This window comes from Oncorhynchus mykiss, chromosome 10 (genome assembly GCF_057628025.1).
Source record: "Oncorhynchus mykiss isolate SJ-2025 chromosome 10, ASM5762802v1, whole genome shotgun sequence".
Lineage (NCBI taxonomy): Eukaryota > Metazoa > Chordata > Actinopteri > Salmoniformes > Salmonidae > Oncorhynchus > Oncorhynchus mykiss.
In genome coordinates this window covers 76366711-76387589 of record NC_143031.1, presented here as the reverse complement: position 1 = coordinate 76387589, position 20879 = coordinate 76366711, and the positions used below count along the sequence as shown (strand labels likewise).

At 41.7% G+C, this 20879-nt stretch overlaps 1 protein-coding gene across 2 annotated transcripts; it reads right to left on the bottom strand.

Moving 5' to 3' along the window:
- Positions 1 to 3108: 3108 nt before the first annotated feature.
- Positions 3109 to 18818, bottom strand: LOC100136185 (Na/K ATPase alpha subunit). 2 transcript variants are annotated; one of them, XM_090185835.1, is made up of 21 exons: positions 18667 to 18818; positions 18292 to 18417; positions 16236 to 16295; positions 15445 to 15648; positions 15208 to 15321; positions 14984 to 15118; positions 14266 to 14891; positions 12560 to 12828; positions 11967 to 12410; positions 8948 to 9140; positions 8658 to 8833; positions 8428 to 8564; positions 8121 to 8271; positions 7211 to 7379; positions 6958 to 7112; positions 6652 to 6775; positions 6161 to 6306; positions 4901 to 5034; positions 4647 to 4748; positions 3452 to 3543; positions 3109 to 3243 (listed from the first exon to the last, which is right to left on the bottom strand). In XM_090185835.1, the coding sequence occupies exons 8-21, from the start codon at positions 12782 to 12784 to the stop codon at positions 3215 to 3217; spliced, it is 2277 nt and encodes a 758-aa protein (XP_090041961.1). In that variant the 5' UTR covers positions 12785 to 12828; positions 14266 to 14891; positions 14984 to 15118; positions 15208 to 15321; positions 15445 to 15648; positions 16236 to 16295; positions 18292 to 18417; positions 18667 to 18818; the 3' UTR covers positions 3109 to 3214.
- Between the last annotated feature and the right edge of the window lie 2061 nt (positions 18819 to 20879).

Below are 20879 nucleotides of genomic sequence, written 5' to 3'. Positions count from 1 at the left end.
TAAACATATTACACGTTTATTACAAGACTATAAAATAGTTATTACAAGTTGCAGCGACTCATGTGGATAAGCATGAAAGGCTGTATACAAACTCCTAAATTCAGGAGCTTACTTAAAGGGATTCTTCACCCAAATGACTAAAGTACACACTGGTTTCCTTCCCCTGTAAGCAGTCTATGACAATCTATGCTTTGGTTTCCAGTCGCTAACCAGTTGCTAACGCTTTTGCATTTGTGGCACAAATCTCATTCAAGTCATGGTCAAACATTAGCATTTGGAAACAGTGCCAGGGGTAATGAACCAAAACATGGATGGCTGTCATACCTTGTCCATGGACTGCTTACAGGGGAAGGAAACCAGTATGTTATTTTGCAATTTGAGTGAACTATCCCTTTAATGCACCTAGTTGCAGGTTTTTATTTAGGTTAGGTACACAATGGATAGATTCCGTGGAGAGATATCACACATCACTCAGTTAGTTTAGTTGAACACAGCAAACAGTGAACCAGGCCCACAGGCAAATACAATATAACTGCAGAAAGTAAAGCTCAATGGTCAAATATTAGCCTTCCCCTTCAAATGCACAGACAGATTATAATACATCATAACAATCCAATCACCGCTTGTGCATTCTACTTTGTTGGCCTCCAAGCTGTCACACCAAGGAAGCAAACAACAATAGTCTTTACTTTACTCTTAGTTTATCAAAATGCTCATCTAACAATTCACTAAAAACTCAACTGTTCCAGTTGGCAGCTTGGAGTCCAGCAGCAGCTTCTCCCTGATCCAGCTTGTGTCCAGAGCACACAATGTGCTCTACTTTTATAGGAAGGGGAACAGGTCTGCTTAATCACTTTGTTAACCTGAAAGTAACCAGACAAAGGGAATCTACCCAGGGGTATATTCAATGCAATAGCAACACAGGGCTATCTTCACCTTGTTACACTCCCCCTGTCCTTTCAGCTTCCTGCAGATTTGTTTACTCTGTACATCAACATGTTCAGGAGCTCCAGGACTACAAACATGGGTCATTATAATGTCCATACAATAGATTTTACACTTCACGCTTGCTCCAACTGGATATTGAGGGTTGGGTAGGCTTAACCAGTGAGGACGCAATGGCAAAAGACACCACCGGGGCTCTCGTCTCTCTTAATGAATCCGATTGGTCGAGGAGTTTTTGAGTGACAGCTGGTTGAACCACTGAAAAGGTCCTTGATTATCTTTTGGGACCCATGTAGGAGATCAACAGACAAATATGAGCATTTGATATTGTGTTCATACTGTATGTAACTCGACAACAAAGACTGACTGTCAAAGATAATAAAGTAACTTGATTGGTGATACAGTAAACTCCTGATCCAGTGTGCTGAATGTAATGATGGTTCGGGACTGTTGAGAATCTTTGCACTAAATCGAAGCATGAAAATATCTGTAGCAGTTAAGAAGAATATACTTGAGTGACATCACTGCCAGTCTTGTAAACTTGAACTGTTAGAGCCTTATTTCCTGCACAAACCTTCAAAATAGTCAACAGGTCTATCATCTCTTCAGTCTGGTACTACAGTGGGGGCCTAAAATTATTGACACCCTTGATGAGCAATAACGACAGTGTAAAATAAATAATTAAAATACTGAGCTATATTGTATGCTCAAAAAAATTGCACAATTATATTATTTCATACTAATACAGTTAGTAATCAGAGAAATATATTTTGTTTAACAAGTAATGTTTATTTTTCTCAAAAAGGTAAGGTTCAAGGTGATTGACTCCCCTAAAGATTCTACCCAATAAAGTAGTCCAAAGTATTTTTTGACTACTTTATAGTATTTGGTCCCATATTCTTAGCATGCAATGACAACATCGAGCTTGTGACTCTACACACTTGTTGGATGCATATGCAGTTCATTTAGGTTGTGTTTTAGATGATTTTGTGCCCAATAGAAATGAATGGTAAATAATGTATTGTGTCATTTTGGAGTCACTTTTATTGCAAATAAGAATAAAACATGTTTCTAAACACTTCTACATTCATGTGGGTGCTACCATGGTTACGGATAATCCTTGTTGTTTACAAAGCGTGTGACGAATAAAATTAGATTTTGTGTATTTTTCTCTCTGTTCTAGAAACCACTATCACTTAGAATTTCACTAGTCCACTTCCTGGCTGATGTGTGTGTGTGTCTTGAGTGTAGTAATACATGTGTGAACTGTGTATCTGTCTCTATTGATCCAGTATCCCTACACATATGGTACTGGAACTGACCCTGTATATAGTATGCTTACTTACTTTGTGTTCTTTCTTCTTTCTTCTTTTTATATCGTGTGTGTTTTTGTTCTACCTTGTTATTTTTAGTATTACATTGTTATTGATTACTGCATTGCTGGGGTTAGAGCTTGAAGGAAAGGCATTTTAATGTGCATGTGCATGTGACATATTAAAAACTTGGAACTACCGGTCATTTCCGTCCTCTAACCGGGACGCTGGGACAGTTGCACCTATAATCTAAACCAGCACCTTCATCAGAGACCACCACATGGTGACACTCATTTTCACAGTTTGTTTCTCACACACACTGACTACATTTTACAAGTTCGTATAGGCTAATAACCAGTTATTCTCATGTTTCGGTAGCCTAAAGGAAAACAGTGACATTTTGAGGAAAGACATGCTTAAGGAAAAGAAGAGTAAGCATTTAGGAGTGATGATGAACCCAGACACTGCCACCGGGTTTTCGGAGAGGCCTGCATCAAACAAAACACAGAACGATTTGATTGAAGCATTTTCTAATGTAAGGACAGACGGATGGACTTCATTTACAAGTACAGGTAGACCTAAACGCATTTCCCAGGGATAGGCTACTGTTGACATTGTGACCTGTTGTCTTTGCTGCTCATTTCAGATCGATCCGTGTTGGATAAAGCTACAGGACCCAACGCTTTTTTAGGGTGATCTGGTGTTGGATGTGCGATGCTCCTCTTTCGTGTTTGATGATGCCCCGTAATAAGACGACGCAATCTGACTCCATAAAGATGAATAGTAAAGTGCAACCGAGACTCTTAAGGAGCTACAGGAACAGACTATCAAGAAAGGTTCGAGAATTGTCTATCAAAGGCAAATGGGTTTAATATCATTGTAAAAATGAACGATTGCATTACAAGGCAATACTGCAGCAGAGTGACATTGAGTGATCCTGGGACGGCCTCTTCGTCTCAATAGTATGTCTCTTGGTACACCCAACCTGAAAGAAGAGACAATTCCCGAGAGAAGAAACAAATTAGTTCGAGTTCATCTTGCCACACTGCAAATCTCCACGAGACAAATGATGAAATACCGCACTCCCAATCTTACATGTCATTGTCACGTTCTTGTACAATAATTGACAGTGACGGCCAATTGTCGGCGTTAACTTAAAAACTTGTTGTCGTCTGTAGACCCTGAGCACGTACCTCCTGGGTTCCGTCGCATGATGTATTTTCTAACCTCATCATAGATGAAGATGAGCAGGGTGTAGGGAAAGGCACATACCCACCAGAAAGGCCTGAGGAAAAAGACAAGGAAATAAAAAATAAACATTTTTGAGGTTAAAGTGAGTGAAAGACAAGTGGAAAGAGGGAAGGAAAATAAAAAAGAGAATAAATTGAGCGTAAATCTGGGAGCTGCGTTTTTTCTCTTGGTTGGGCAGTAAACCCCATTACACTGGAGCTGTATTTTCTCTCTAGGTTGGGTAGTAAACCCCATTACACTGGAGCTGTATTTTCTCTCTAGGTTGGGTAGTAAACCCCATTACACTGGAGCTGTATTTACTCTCTAGGTTGGGTAGTAAACCCCATTACACTGGAGCTGTATTTACTCTCTAGGTTGGGTAGTAAACCCCATTACACTGGAGCTGTATTTACTCTCTAGGTTGGGTAGTAAACCCCATTACACTGGAGCTGTATTTTCTCTCTAGGTTGGCTAGTAAACCCATTACACTGGAGCTGTATTTACTCTCTTGGTTGGGCAGTAAACCCCATTACACTGGAGCTGTATTTACTCTCTTGGTTGGGCAGTAAACCCCATTACACTGGAGCTGCATTTTCTCTCTAGGTTGGGTAGTAAACCCCATTACACTGGAGCTGTATTTTCTCTCTAGGTTGGCTAGTAAACCCATTACACTGGAGCTGTATTTTCTCTCTAGGTTGGGTAGTAAACCCCATTACACTGGAGCTGTATTTACTCTCTAGGTTGGGTAGTAAACCCCATTACACTGGAGCTGTATTTACTCTCTTGGTTGGGCAGTAAACCCCATTACACTGGAGCTGTATTTACTCTCTTGGTTGGGTAGTAAACCCCATTACACTGGAGCTGTATTTACTCTCTTGGTTGGGCAGTAAACCCCATTACACTGGAGCTGTATTTACTCTCTTGGTTGGGCAGTAAACCCCATTACACTGGAGCTGTATTTACTCTCTAGGTTGGGAAGTAAACCCCATTACACTGGAGCTAGCTAGTGAGCCCTAACTGATCCTGTGAGACCGCAGTAGTTTCCGCCCTTTATAATATCCACCCATTTTCCACCTCATCTTTTAAAACAGAGGGTGATCTTTGTTCCAAGTTGGTATACAGAAGAGCATAATATAATCTGAAGGGTCTATTGCTCACTTGAGTGGGTACATTCTGATGGCAATGTCCATTCCAGGGCAGTAGGACAGGAAGAGAGCCAGGGCGGATTCTGAACAAAGTCCGAAGATGAGAACACGGTTCCTGAGGTGGGAGGAAAAACAAATACATTTTGATGGATTTAAAACCAAAAGGGTGGATATTGATTTTTGAAGTGAGTCGCAGGGCTGTATGAACGTGTGTGTGTGTGTGTGTGTCTTAGGACCCAGACCACAGAAATCGATGTGTGTACTTACTTCATTAGTCCCTGCTGAAAGAAGGAGTTCTTCCTGGTCTTACAGACGATCAATACGGCCCACTGTGCAATCACAACAGCGGCGAAGTACGCTGTGTGGCAGCTGAACTCAATTATCTTTCTGCTCTCATATGTCTGAAGGATAAGGGGAGAGAGAGAGAGGGGGAGTGAGAGAGAGAGAGGGGGAGAGAGAGAGAGCAAGAGGGGGAGAGAGAGAGAGCAAGAGGGGGAGAGAGAGAGAGAGAGAGAGAGAGAGAGGGGGAGAGAGAGTGGGGGAGAGAGAGAGAGAGAGAGAGTGGGGGAGAGAGAGAGAGAGAGAGAGAGTGGGGGAGAGAGAGAGAGAGAGAGAGAGAGAGAGAGAGAGAGAGAGAGGGGGGGAGAGAGAGGGAGAGAGAGAGAGAGAGAGAGAGAGGGAGAGAGAGAGAGAGAGAGAGAGAGAGAGAGAGAGAGAGAGAGAGAGAGAGAGAGAGAGAGAGGGAGAGAGAGTGGGGGAGAGAGAGAGAGAGAGTGAGAGAGAGAGAGAGAGAGAGAGAGAGAGAGAGAGAGAGAGAGAGAGAGAGAGAGAGAGAGAGAGAGAGCAAGAGGGGAGAGAGAGAGAGAGAGAGAGAGAGGGGGAGAGATGTGGGTAGATAGGGAAACAGAGGGGAGAAGGAGGAACGGAACGTGTTTATTACAATGTTACTAAATGTGTGGTGAGAATATGAGCAAGCGACAGCAGTGGAATCCACAAGTGCACAAATGGAAGAATAGTAGCAAGCTGTCTACGAAGCCCAAAGCACGGAGAGGACGTTGGGGGTTGTGTGGTGCAGGGCCGAGGCTACAGACCTGTCTCTCTGGCAGTGACTGTTCGTCCACTGACTATCTGAAATGCAAGCTGTGCAACAACCCTGATCCATAATCCCAGCCATGGCTTCCAAACTTTTTTTAATACTATATCACATTTATTGATTTATTTAGTTTTCTTGAATGTCCTGATGGAATAAACTTACTGGAATGAACAAAATCTAAAAAATGGGAGAGACTGAAAAAGTTCAAATGGAGAACTCATCACACAAGAAGGTACTCAAAACAAGGCTAATGCTAATCCCTTCATATAAATGTAATAGAACAGGCTAGGAGCTATAAACCTGGCAATTTGACTGGTAAACTGATGCCAGCCCATCTATTATGCCATCATTGACTTGAATGGAGATGCCCTTTCTATTCATTCTATTTCTATGAATCCGTTAGTAAGATAGCAGTACTCAGTAGCAGTACTCACCCACTGCTGGCCGTAGCTGTCCTCCAAGTCGTTGATATACTGGTTTTCCCAGTCCAAACGGATTCCTAGCAAGTCCATGGGATAGAACCCGTTCTCAGCCATGATTACAAAGTATGTGAAGAAGCCGGCTGCGGCCAGCATCACTCCTGTGAAGAGGAAAAAGGAGGAGAGCATTTGGTAACACTTTATTTAGATAGTCCATCTGTGGATGCTCTACAGACTATCTACAGACTAACATCAGTAACATTTCAACTAACTATCTACTAACCCTAGCCCTAACCATAACTTTACCTTACCCTAACCATGGCAAGCAGTTGCTAATCAACCGATAGTCTGTTGATAGTATGATGTTTTGTTGATAATACAGGTGGACTATCCTAATAAAGTGTGACCAAGTATTTTGTCAGTGAAGACACATTGATCAGATTGTAAATGTCCTATGAAACAGACTGGTCAACATACAACTCATAAAGGCAAAACAGAAGCCCTACCAAATTGACCATAGGCCACACTAATGAGTCTCTCGTTCACCAGTCGGTCTGTTTTGGGGTTCCGTGGCTGTCTCTTCATGATGTCGTTCTCAGCTTGTTCATAGGCCAGGGAGATAGCGGGGATCTTGAAGATAACAATGGGAAAAGATCACCCGAATTAGAAACATATCGTTGGTCACTTCGATGTTTGTGAGAATATCTTCTGAACAACCTCTGAAATGACCACGGACATTGTTTGTGGTGATGCACCAGATCACATGATCAGATTGTTCACTAAGGAGGAATATCCACATCTGAAAGACCCACCATGTCAGTTCCCAGGTCGATGCAGAGGATGGTGACGGTCCCTAGGGCCAGTGGAATGTTGGCGAGGAGCAAGAAGAGGAAGGGGGTCATCTCTGGAATTTTACTGGACAGGGTGTAGGTGATGGACTTCTTCAAGTTGTCAAAGATCAGACGGCCTGGGGGGAAATAGAGGATGGACGGGATAGTCAGGGTGATGACAGAAGGATGGAAAGACACAGCAGATTGATAATCATCTGTGCAGAGCTCCTCATACCCTCTTCAACACCAGTCACGATGGAGGCAAAATTGTCATCCAGGAGGATCATGTCTGCAGCCTGCTTGGAGACGTCAGATCCAGCGATACCCATAGCAACACCGATGTCAGCCTTCCTCAGAGCAGGGGAATCGTTCACACCATCCCCTGTCACAGCCACAATGGCCCCCTGTGGATAAGTAAGAGAGGTGTTTAGTAGGATCGGACCCTTTTTTCAATTTTCTCCTAAAATGACATACCCAAATCTAACTGCCTGTAGCTCAGGACCGGAAGCAAGGATATGCATATTCTTGATACAATTTGAAAGGAAACACTTTGAAGTTTGTGGAAATTTGAAATGAATGCAGGAGAATATAACACATTAGATCTGGTGAAAGATAATACAAAGAAAAAAACATGCATTTTTTGTATTTTTTCTGTACCATCATCTTTGAAAGAGAAAGGCCATAATGTATTATTCTAGCCCAGTCGCAATTTAGATTTTGACCACTAGATGGCAGCATTGTATGTGCAAAGTTTTAGACTGATCAAATGAACCATTGTATTTTGGTTTAAAATGTTGTATAAGACTGCCCAAATGTGCGTAATAATAGTTGAATAATAACTTTCAAGTTCATAACTGTGCGCTCTCCTCAAACAATAGCATGGTATTATTTCATTGTAATAGCTACTGTAAATTGGACAGTGTAGTTAGATTAACAAAAATGTAAGCTTTCTTCCAAAATCAGATATGTCTATGTCCTTGGAAATGTTATTGTTACTTACAACCTCATGCTAATTGCGTTAGCCTATGTTAGCTCAACCATCCCATGGGGAACCCACCAATCCTGTAGAGGTTAAAGATCTTAGCAATGAAAGATACAATGATCCTGACTGACTCATAAGCATGGATTCATTAACTCAATAGTACCTGACGCTGGCAACCCTCCACAATAATCAGCTTCTGCTGAGGAGAAGTTCTGGCAAACACAATCTCAGTGTGATGCTTCAGGATGTCATCCAACTCTTCGGGGGTCATGTCCTTCAGCTCTCCACCGTGGACAACACAGGCCTTGGCATCTCTGCATGGCACAAAGACAGAAAGCTAAAATATAAGCTAAATATAACTGGCTTGTATTTTTCACAAAACGGCTAAATATAGGTTTCTGTCACTCCTCTTTAAGTGTAGACAGTGTGATGACATACACTGAAATGTTCCCGAACAAACTGCAACATACCTTGGGTTGACCTCAGAAACTGGGATTTTCAGACGAGCAGCAATTTCCTCAACAGTCTCGTTGCCCTCAGAGATGATGCCCACACCCTTGGCAATGGCCTTCGCAGTGATGGGATGATCCCCAGTGACCATGATAACCTAAGGGTAGGACGGGAAGTTGAGTGGCCTGTTCACAGTGGCTGCTATGTGTGATGGCCGAAGAGTCTTGAGTTTACTATGATATTGCCATACCTTGATTCCAGCACACCTGCACTTGCCCACAGCGTCAGGCACAGCAGCACGGGGAGGGTCAATCATGGACATGAGGCCAACGAAGCACAGATTCTCAGTGGGAAAGTTCACATCTTCACAGTCAAAGTCAAAGCCTTCTGGAAACTGGTCATCAGGGAGCTGGAAATGGCAGAAACCTGGAAAGGACGCAGAGGCAGAAACAACCTAGAACAAATTCTGCATGTTCAAGACTGTAAATTAGCTCCCAAACCTTTGAATGAATATGTCTCCATATTGGTGTGCCCTCTTACCCAGCACTCTCTCTCCCAGTCCTCCTAGCGCTTCGTAGGCTTTCTGAAATGATTCCTTTATCTCGTCATCCAGAGGATGTTCTTTGCCTTGGAGCAAGATGGTGGAGCAGCTGTCCAGGATCCTCTCAGGGGCTCCCTTCATCACCAGCAGATGATTGGACTCGCCGGCCATGTTGTTCTCATGAATGGAGAGCTAGTGGAAGATGAGATGACACCATGAAGAGGGCTGACTTTATTTTAAATAACTCAGAAGGGTACCAGTGAGCCTGGTAAAGTAAAGTTACGGCTACTTATTGGATATAGATACCCAGTAGCAGTTACAAGCTGACTGGATGTAGATACCCAGTAGCAGTTACAAGCTGACTGGATGTAGATACCCAGTAGCAGTTACAAGCTGACTGGATGTAGATACCCAGTAGCAGTTATAGGCTGACTGGATGTAGATACCCAGTAGCAGTTACAAGCTGACTGGATGTAGATACCCAGTAGCAGTAACAAGCTGACTGGAAATAGATACCCAGTAGCAGTTACAAGCTGACTGGATATGGATACCCAGTAGTAGTAACAAGCTGACTGGATATAGATACCCAGTAGTAGTAACAAGCTGACTGGATATAGATACCCAGTAGCAGTTACAAACTGACTGGTTGTAGATACCCAGTAGCAGTTACAAGCTGACTGGATATAGATACCCAGTAGCAGTTACAAGCTGACTGGATATAGATACCCAGTAGCAGTTACAAGCTGACTGGATGTAGATACCCAGTAGTAGTTACAAACTGACTGGATGTAGATACCCTGTAGCAGTTACAAGCTGACTGGATATAGATACCCAGTAGCAGTTACAAGCTGACTGGCTGTAGATACCCAGTAGCAGTTACAAGCTGACTGGATATAGATACCCAGTAGCAGTTACAAGCTGACTGGATATAGATACCCAGTAGCAGTAACAAGCTGACTGGATGTAGATACCCAGTAGCAGTTACAAGCTGACTGGATGTAGATACCCAGTAGCAGTAACAAGCTGACTGGATGTAGATACCCAGTAGCAGTTACAAACTGACTGGATGTAGATACCCAGTAGCAGTTATAAGCTGACTGGATGTAGATACCCAGTAGCAGTTACAAGCTGACTGGATATAGATACCCAGTAGCAGTTACAAGCTGACTGGATGTAGATATCCAGTAGCATTTACAAGCTGACTGGATATAGATACCCAGTAGCAGTTACAAGCTGACTGGATATAGATACCCAGTAGCAGTAACAAGCTGACTGGATATAGATACCCAGTAGCAGTTACAAGCTGACTGGATGTAGATATCCAGTAGCATTTACAAGCTGACTGGATATAGATACCCAGTAGCAGTTACAAGCTGACTGGATATAGATACCCAGTAGCAGTAACAAGCTGACTGGATGTAGATACCCAGTAGCAGTTACAAGCTGACTGGATGTAGATACCCAGTAGCAGTTACAAGCTGACTGGATGTAGATACCCAGTAGCAGTTACAAGCTGACTGGATATAGATACCCAGTAGCAGTTACAAGCTGACTGGATATAGATACCCAGTAGCAGTTACAAGCTGACTGGATGTAGATACCCAGTAGCAGTTACAAGCTGACTGGATGTAGATACCCAGTAGCAGTAACAAGCTGACTGGATATAGATACCCAGTAGCAGTAACAAGCTGACTGGATGTAGATATCCAGTAGCAGTTACAAGCTGACTGGATGTAGATACCCAGTAGCAGTAACAAGCTGACTGGATATAGATACCCAGTAGCAGTTACAAGCTGACTGGATGTAGATACCCAGTAGCAGTTACAAGCTGACTGGAGGGTAGATACCCAGTAGCAGTTACAAGCTGACTGGAGGGTAGATACCCAGTAGCAGTTACAAGCTGACTGGGGGGTAGATACCCAGTAGCAGTTATAGGCTGACTGGATGTAGATACCCAGTAGCAGTTACAAGCTGACTGGATGTAGATACCCAGTAGCAGTTACAAGCTGACTGGATATAGATACCCAGTAGCAGTTACAAGCTGACTGGATATAGATACCCAGTAGCAGTTACAAGCTGACTGGATATAGATACCCAGTAGCAGTTACAAGCTGACTGGATATAGATACCCAGTAGCAGTTACAAGCTGACTGGCTGTAGATACCCAGTAGCAGTTACAAGCTGACTGGATATAGATACCCAGTAGCAGTTACAAGCTGACTGGATATAGATACCCAGTAGCAGTAACAAGCTGACTGGATGTAGATACCCAGTAGCAGTAACAAGCTGACTGGATATAGATACCCAGTAGCAGTAACAAGCTGACTGGATATAGATACCCAGTAGCAGTTACAAGCTGACTGGCTGTAGATACCCAGTAGCAGTTACAAGCTGACTGGATATAGATACCCAGTAGCAGTTACAAGCTGACTGGATATAGATACCCAGTAGCAGTTACAAGCTGACTGGATATAGATACCCAGTAGCAGTTACAAGCTGACTGGCTGTAGATACCCAGTAGCAGTTACAAGCTGACTGGATATAGATACCCAGTAGCAGTTACAAGCTGACTGGATATAGATACCCAGTAGCATTTACAAGCTGACTGGATATAGATACCCAGTAGCAGTTACAAGCTGACTGGATATAGATACCCAGTAGCAGTTACAAGCTGACTGGATATAGATACCCAGTAGCAGTTACAAGCTGACTGGATATAGATACCCAGTAGCAGTTACAAGCTGACTGGATATAGATACCCAGTAGCAGTAACAAGCTGACTGGATGTAGATACCCAGCAGCAGTTCCAAGCTGATTGAGAAAAGCCATCCATGATTTTAAGTCCATCACACCATATGTTCGATCTCAGTAGTAAGAATGTAGTACATATTTCCGTTTTTACTTCCATAGTTTTTTCCCCCATAGTTTTATTCCTGTGAAGCACATTGTGTTGCATTCCATGTCTGACATGTGCTGTGTAAATAAAGCTTGATTAGATTTGATTGACCACGTGGTTACCTGGTATTTGTTGGTGGAGTTGAAGGGGATCTCAACGACTTTGCTGTACTTTTCTCTCATGTCTTTGACAGACCCACAGCACAGCTCGATACACTTCAGCAGGGCAGTCTCTGAGGCATCACCGCTCACATCTCTCTTGAGGATAGGTACGTTGTTCTGTTCTGCCAGGAAGACGGCTCGGTTGCACAGGCCGGCGACTCTAGCCAGGGCAGCCCAGGTGGCAGAGCTTTTGTCGAAAGAGGTACCACTTTGGTTCTCTGTGGTGTCAGCATCATGGATCTGGTTGTCGAACCACATGTGAGCCACAGTCATTCTGTTCTGGGTCAGGGTGCCAGTCTTGTCGGAGCAGATTGTGGAGGTGGACCCCAAGGTCTCCACAGCTTCCAGATTCTTCACCAGGCAGTTCTTCTTGGCCATACGCTTGGCAGTCAGAGTTAGACACACCTAAGATGGAAATCCATAGCAGAGGGTTAAATAATAGAAAATTAGACAAAATATGTTTTGTTGTTGTAACAAAAAACATATTTTGTCAAATGTTGTATACATTTTTTTCATTAAGTTTTTGTTAAACATGAGTTTTCATCAGCACTCACAGTTACAGTAGCCAGGAGACCCTCTGGTACATTAGCAACGATGATTCCAATGAGGAAGATGATGGATGGCAGCCATCCATAGCCCAGAATGACGGAGAGGATTAAGAAAGTCACACCGAAGAAGACGGACACACCGGTGATGATTTCAATGAAGTGATCAATTTCAATTCCGAGAGGCGTCTGCCCACTTTCCAGACTCATGGCCAACGCGGCGATACGACCCATGATAGTGTGGTCACCAGTGTTGATGACGATACCTCTGGCAGTTCCTGGAAGGGTCAAAAATTGAGTATATGGTTTAGAACAGGGTTCTCCAACTGGAACGAATTTGGAACGTGGGTGGTTTTATTTTGCCTTCCCATGATTTCTGAGCAATTTTTCAAATATATATACATATAACAAAATTGTTAAAATAATATATAAAAAACATTATAATATATAAATAAATTAAGTAAATATATATATATATAATATACAATTTTTTTTTTTTAAATCAGGAATCAGGAAATCAGCTCCAGGTGATTTTAATTTGGGAAATATGTTCACAAGTATTCCCACACATAATAGAGAGACACTGTGATCATATACCACTGTAAGCAAGGTTTGAAATGATGACGTTTTAGTCAAATATGATATCTGTTTGGGCTTCTTGCAGCCAATTATGTTCTAGCTCCCTGACCATCTGCTCAAGAAAAAAAATGATTCCTAGTTTAGAATCACAAAGAGGCAATTCAGACAATTTAACACTTTTCCTATGCCTCCCTTTCCTACCCACTTCTCAGTAGTTGGTATTCAGACTTACTTTATGGAGGCGCTTAACAAGGTTTCCTTGCAAGCACTGAATACATTTAATTAAACCTCAGAAAACACACCCACTTGGTGGCCTACCAATTCAATCAGGGAGTTTTTGTTTAATTCGTTTTTCTGTTAATTTATCTAAAGTAATCTCTTTAAATACATGTGTACCTTATATTTGAATTTGATTGCCACAAGACTTGATTGTAGAGAATGTGTTGAGAATATAGAACGATAGAGACGAATATGTGTTTTCAAGGCTGTTTCAGAACCCATGTGTACATTTTAAAACACTGATTTTACACATTATTTGTGTTTAGGGAATAATCATGAATCCTACTTCATGGAAAAATAAAGCCTTTATGTACAAATAAAGGTGTTTTGATTCATTTTGAAAGTTGCCACATTCAGTTAATCAATGGTAACGTTGAAAATAGGCTAACCTATAATAGTTGTATAATTATAATATGGAGAATAGTATAAATAGTATGATATAATAAACATACCCTAATTTCCCGCACGGATCATGGAACTGTGCAAAGTGTTGCGCTGTGCATCAAGATCCATGTATCGGTTACAGCTCCAGAATGATTTAACAGGCCTATAAGCCCCCGATTTATTTTTACTACAATTTGTATTGGGCCTTCATGAAATAGTATACACTATTACTTGACCCTCAGCCACAGACACAAAGACGTGACAGCGTTTTCAGATGAATGCGAGAAAGGTAGGCTAAATCAAAAGATGTGATGGAATGATACGAATGTAGAGAAGGGAACGAACACTAAATATACCTGGTTATTATGTACAGTCACCAACCGATAGTGGCTAATAAAAAAACAAGAAACGTTGGAGCATATGTTTAAAACATCCTAAAGGACACAAAGGTTACATTTGGCGCCACTCTTTACCTTGTCATCCCATTTGGCGCGTGTCTCCAAATTTAACCCCTGCAAGTTATAAGGCCATACAATAAAAAAATCTGCATAAACGGCACATATTTCATACTTCACTGCGGGGATTACTCATTTACCTAGCTCTTATCAATTAGCTCTTGTCAATTTATAAATTACAGTGCATGGAGAATGCTGTTACTTCTATCGGGAAAAAATAAAGTAGATGCTTTTCCACTTATAACCGGCATGTTTGCTCGACCTTATTAATGGTGATGGAATTATTTGGGTATTAAATCAAGGTCAGACACACCTCCGACACACCTCCATTTCTGGCGTTTCCCACGTGCTTAAATTCAATGGCAGAATACAAACAGAATAGAAACAAATAAACTGCATACAAAATGAATGAAGTTCAATACACGCGCTTTTAACTCCGGTCTGAATCCCCTCTTAAAATAATGAATATATACAAGAAATTTGAACTATTCAATAATTGCAGATAGTTACAGAAGGTACTTTTTACCTTCAACACAGTTGGTAGAGAAGAAGGCAATGTTCCTGGTTTCCAGGGGGTTGTCATTGCTAAAATCGGGACTACGAGTTTGGGGCTCAGATTCACCAGTGAGGGAGGAGTTGTCCACCTGAGTGGGGAAAGATAATCGTGTCAATACAACAACGAATGAATTACATTTACGCGTCTGACACGTGACTTAATGTTTTTTTAAGTATCCACCTTGCAGCCGCTGGCAGAGACGATACGCAAATCAGCTGGTATCCTATCTCCGCCTTTCACCTCCACTATATCGCCAACCACCACTTCTTCAGTGTTGATGTTCTTCTTCTCACCGTCACGGACTACCAGGGCTTGCTACAAGGAAGATGACACGATTAACATCCGTACACGTAACTATATGATAGAGTTCTTCTCAGAGGAGTTTGAAAAGGCAGAAGTCTAACCTGCGGGACCAGGTTTTTGAAGGAGTCCATGATCTTTGAGCTCTTGGCTTCTTGGTAGTAGGAGAAACAACCGGTGATGATGACAACAACAGCGAGCACAAGGCCCAGGTACAACTGTTAAAGAAGAGGCAGAATGATTATGAGACTATTGCTTTATCATTAAGTAGGAAAAGCCTTTCGGGCACTGGAGGCTTCATCTCAAATGATCTCTGAATTCTACGATTGTATGATTCTCACATTAGCATTGGTCGGCTCTTCCTCTGAGGTGACCTGGATAATGTGGGCTATGAAGCAGAGCACAGCTCCGATCCACAGCAGCATGCAGAACCCGCCAAAGAGCTGCTTGCAGAACTTCACCCACTCAGGGGTAGTGCGGGGAGGAGTCAGGGTGTTTGGGCCATCGCGAAGAAGGATCTCCTTAGCCCGAACCGAGGATAGACCCTAGGTGGGGGAAGAAGGAGAGAGGGAAAATGTAAAGTGAAGGGGAAATGAGGAGGGAGGGAAGGAGGAAAGAGAAGGGAAAAGAGGAGGGAGGGAAGGAGGAAAGAGAAGGGAAAGGAGGAGGGAGGGAAGGAGGAAAGAGAAGGGAAAGGAGGAGGGAGGGAAGGAGGAAAGAGAAGGGAAAGGAGGAGGGAGGGAAGGAGGAAAGAGAAGGGAAAGGAGGAGGGAGGGAAGGAGGAAAGAGAAGGGAAAGGAGGAAGGAGGGAAGGAGGAAAGAGCAAGGCACAAAGTAAGCAAAGGGATGTCACACAATCTGAAAATACGTTTTACTCCAAACTCTGTGTAAACTTTAGGAAGATATAGATATGTTTCATATGTTATGATTCGGTGTTAGATAGTGATGCCATCTTGACATAGAAGGCAGAAGTTCTACCAACGCAAATTACAGTCAGCTTTCATCCGTAGGAGCTACTGATCCAACTGGTTGTCAATGTTACAAACGGAGGCACACATGAACACACATGAACACACATGAACAAACATAAACACACATGAACAAACATGAACACACATAGATATTCACTCACCCTGGCTAAGTCTGTGCCGTATTTCCTGTTAAGCTCATCCAAGGTCAACTTGTGGTCATCCTAAATGAGAGAGAGAGAGAGAGAGAGAGAGAGAGCTTGTTGTTCTTTAATCTTTCCACATTGGTAGAGGTGAACAGAACATTTAGTGATGAAACACATTTCTCCAATAGTTTGAACTGATTCTATGAATGACAAGGTCATGCAGCATAGAATTGACTCTAAACCATAGTAGAGTCATTGGTTTCTGTATGATGGATGGAATCGCGCTGATTCGTGACTGAATCCATTACTGAATGTTACCTTCTGCCCTGAATAAGTACTGCACAGTGCACGTATCCATTTTCCTATTTCACTACATGTAAGAAAGCAGTTTCCAACGATAGGCTACTGTTTCTCTCAAGTTTAAACACAGGCTATTGGGGTTTTAGAACTGCCCCCAAGACTCACTGCAGAGTGATAGTAAGTAAATGAAAATGCAAATGAGTGCCCAAATGCAAATCTAGAAACCAAAGAGCTTTATACAGGCTTGATAGGTTGTGTGCTGCACCTTTTCTGGCCCACGGAGATGAATAGGCTTACACTGTAAAGGGGTTGCCGTGAATTTTACAGTAACTTACAGGCAGCTAGTGGTAAGTTACTGTATTTAATATTGCCTACTGTAATATGAATAAAGTACCAAAGCAAGTACTGTGTAATGACAGTAAAATATCATAGAATTTACCCTATTATACGGTTAAAAATAAAACATATTTTATTGTCACACTGGACAGGTTCAGTGAAATGTGTTGTTTTACAGTTATATATACAGTTAAAGTTGGAAATGTGTGAAAAACAGTGAATACTACTGACTGTAATTGGAATGAATGAAATGAATTGAGGGGAGAAGGGGTTTGTATTTCACAGTGTTTTACACGACATGGGATTGGTACAAGCAGGTTAGCTGTTAGGTAGTGCTTACACATTACAGCATATGAATTCATATTTTGTGTTTCATATCATTAGCACTTCTAGAGGCCTTAACAAAGGCTTCCAAACGGTCAGCGACTACAGGGCAAAATGACATGGCAAAATGCTCAACCAGTAAAGGTTTAAGACTTACTGCCACTTCAGTATGTTCACTATACATTTGAAATGGTTGGGGCGCTACTACCACACACCAGTTAAATCGGTACAGCGTTCTCGATAACGGATGCAACTAATACAGCCTCTTACAAGGCAAGCCTCAAAATATGGTAATGAGCCAGAAACAACAATACCAGGCTCCCACTAGTGGTCAGAACGTTTTAGGAGCTCCAACATTCTTTTTATGGTACTGAATTCTGTGGGATGGAATTACAGTACCATTTGAAATACAGCAATTCTTTCCCTGCCCAAATTACCGTATAACATTACTGCATTACTATATTATTTACTATAGTTTTTTTGGTTTCATTATCTTTGACACACTTTCCTTCAGGAAACCTACTGAAAAAATACTGAAAGAAAGCATTTTCCATAACTTGTAGGTTTGAAGTTTGAACGGATAATTTCTCACTTATGGGTGGCTCACAATGCAATATTGGGGAATGGAATTGGCAGAGTATATGCATATTAAATACTGTTGTTGTTAATAAAGTCAAATAAGTGTAGTGTTTTTGTGGACTGTTGTGTTTTTGTGAACATTACTGTAGTATTTTCTACAGTGTTAAAAAAACAACAATAACACTGTCATATTTTCTATAGCATTCTACAGTATACTACAACATTCTACAGTAAGTACTACACATGATCGAGGGATACTACAGTGTACAGTATAGTATTCTACAGTTTAATGTAGAATTCTATAGTTAGAACTGTAGTATTCTACAGTCAACTGTTGTCTTTTTTCATGTGGGAAAAAAACATTTTTTCGTTACAGTGTACTATGCACCTTTGTCTTTTCTTATAGAAAACACAAACATTTTGAAGCTTTGTCATTGTATATATTTTAAACAAATTGCATATGGATTCATGTGCACTGTCCGTGTCATCTAAATTAGATGAATAAATGAATAAATAAATAATCAGTTTTCCTCACCAGGTCAACTTCCTTTTTCAGGTCATCCTTATCCATCTTCTCCTTGGCTTTCTTCACCTGCTTTTCACTCTTCTTCTTTCCATCGTCCTCGGAGGTCGCCGCCAGTTTATAATCATCTTTCCCCTTCTGTATGTCGAAACACACGTTAATGATGAGAAGCTGTAAACTATCAATGTGCCTCTTTGTTAATACGGTCTAGAAATTCCATTTAGAAATGTATAAAATCCCCTTAAGAAGCAGCAATTAACATGAAATATAGAGATTTTTTTTTTTGCAAGTATGAACTGTAAAATAACATATTTTTAGTTAAGATGAAAGTAAACACACAATAAGTCTATTAAAATCCTGATAATCCAAAGTGCAATGCAGACTTACTACAAGCCCCATTCTTGCACCGCTGTCTCAATCCCAGTGGTTTTGTGAAGATCATTTATTTCCTACTTATCCTGAGAAACTCCACCTGTTGCACGTCTACACCTGCCTCTCTCCCTCTTTCTCCACGTCTCGAGGCAACCAAGAGCTCCCTGGGTAGCTAACTGAGGATTGAATATTTATATGGTTTACCTGGCCAAGGGGAGGTGCACAGGAGGAATGAATCAGATGTGTGGAGAAGGGACCGAGGATGGGAGGGGTTGTGGAGAAGGAGTTGGATCTGTGCCAATCTTCACCTGTACAGCTAGGTCATTTTGACCATGAGCCCCCATAAAGAAAGCATCCCTGTCGGAAGTTGATGGTACTCACAATAAACAAATGGGTTCAAAATAACACAACCAGTGACCCAACCATTTGCCACTATAGTACCTACAATACCATGTGTATGTAGGTAGTTGGAAGTTGAAAGTACTCACAATAAACAAATGGGTTAAAAATAACCCAACCAGTAATTCAACTATGGGTCACTTTAGCACCTACCACAAGTAGATACTTGAGTAACAATCTGAAAAATCTTCATAATGTTCTTAAATGTGATGTTTTGTTGCCTCTGGGGCAATTCAGAAAGCTGATTGAGGACCTTATTACTGATGAATGTGATGTTTTGTTGCCTCTGGGGCAATTCAGAAAGCTGATTGAGGACCTTATTACTGATGAATGTGATGTTTTGGTGCCTCTGGGGAAATTCAGAAAGCTGATTGAGGACCTTATTACTGATGAATGTGATGTTTTGTTGCCTCTAGGGCAATTCAGAAAGCTGATTGAGGACCTTATTACTGATGAATGTGATGTTTTGGTGCCTCTGGGGCCATTCAGAAAGCTGATTGAGGACCTTATTACTGATGAATGTGATGTTTTGGTGCCTCTAGGTCAATTCAGAAAGCTGATTGAGGACCTTATTACTGATGAATGTGATGTTTTGTTGCCTCTAGGGCAATTCAGAAAGCTGATTGAGGACCTTATTACTGATGAATGTGATGTTTTGGTGCCTCTAGGTCAATTCAGAAAGCTGATTGAGGACCTTATTACTGATGAATGTGATGTTTTGTTGCCTCTAGGGCAATTCAGAAAGCTGATTGAGGACCTTATTACTGATGAATGTGATGTTTTGGTGCCTCTGGGGCCATTCAGAAAGCTGATTGAGGACCTTATTACTGATGAATGTGATGTTTTGGTGCCTCTAGGTCAATTCAGAAAGCTGATTGAGGACCTTATTACTGATGAATGTGATGTTTTGGTGCCTCTAGGTCAATTCAGAAAGCTGATTGAGGACCTTATTACTGATGAATGTGATGTTTTGTTGCCTCTGGGGCAATTCAGAAAGCTGATTGAGGACCTTATTACTGATGAATGTGATGTTTTGGTGCCTCTGGGGCCATTCAGAAAGCTGATTGAGGACCTTATTACTGATGAATGTGATGTTTTGGTGCCTCTAGGGCAATTCAGAAAGCTGATTGAGGACCTTATTACTGATGAATGTGATGTTTTGGTGCCTCTGGGGCCATTCAGAAAGCGGATTGAGGACCTTATTACTGATGAATGTGATGTTTTGTTGCCTCTAGGGCAATTCAGTAAGCTGATTGAGGACCTTATTACTGATGAATGTGATGTTTTGGTGCCTCTAGGTCAATTCAGAAAGCGGATTGAGGACCTTATTACTGATGAATGTGATGTTTTGTTGCCTCTAGGGCAATTCAGTAAGCTGATTGAGGACCTTATTACTGATGAATGTGATGTTTTGTTGCCTCTGGGTCAATTCAGAAAGCTGATTGAGGACCTTATTACTGATATATGTGATGTTTTGTTGCCTCTAGGTCAATTCAGAAAGCTGATTGAGGACCTTATTACTGATGAATGTGATGTTTTGTTGCCTCTAGGTCAATTCAGAAAGCTGATTGAGGACCTTATTACTGATGAATGTGATGTTTTGGTGCCTCTGGGGCCATTCAGAAAGCTGATTGAGGACCTTATTACTGATGAATGTGATGTTTTGGTGCCTCTAGGGCAATTCAGAAAGCTGATTGAGGACCTTATTACTGATGAATGTGATGTTTTGTTGCCTCTAGGTCAATTCAGAAAGCTGATTGAGGACCTTCTTACTGATGAATGTGATGTTTTGGTGCCTCTAGGGCAATTCAGAAAGCTGATTGAGGACC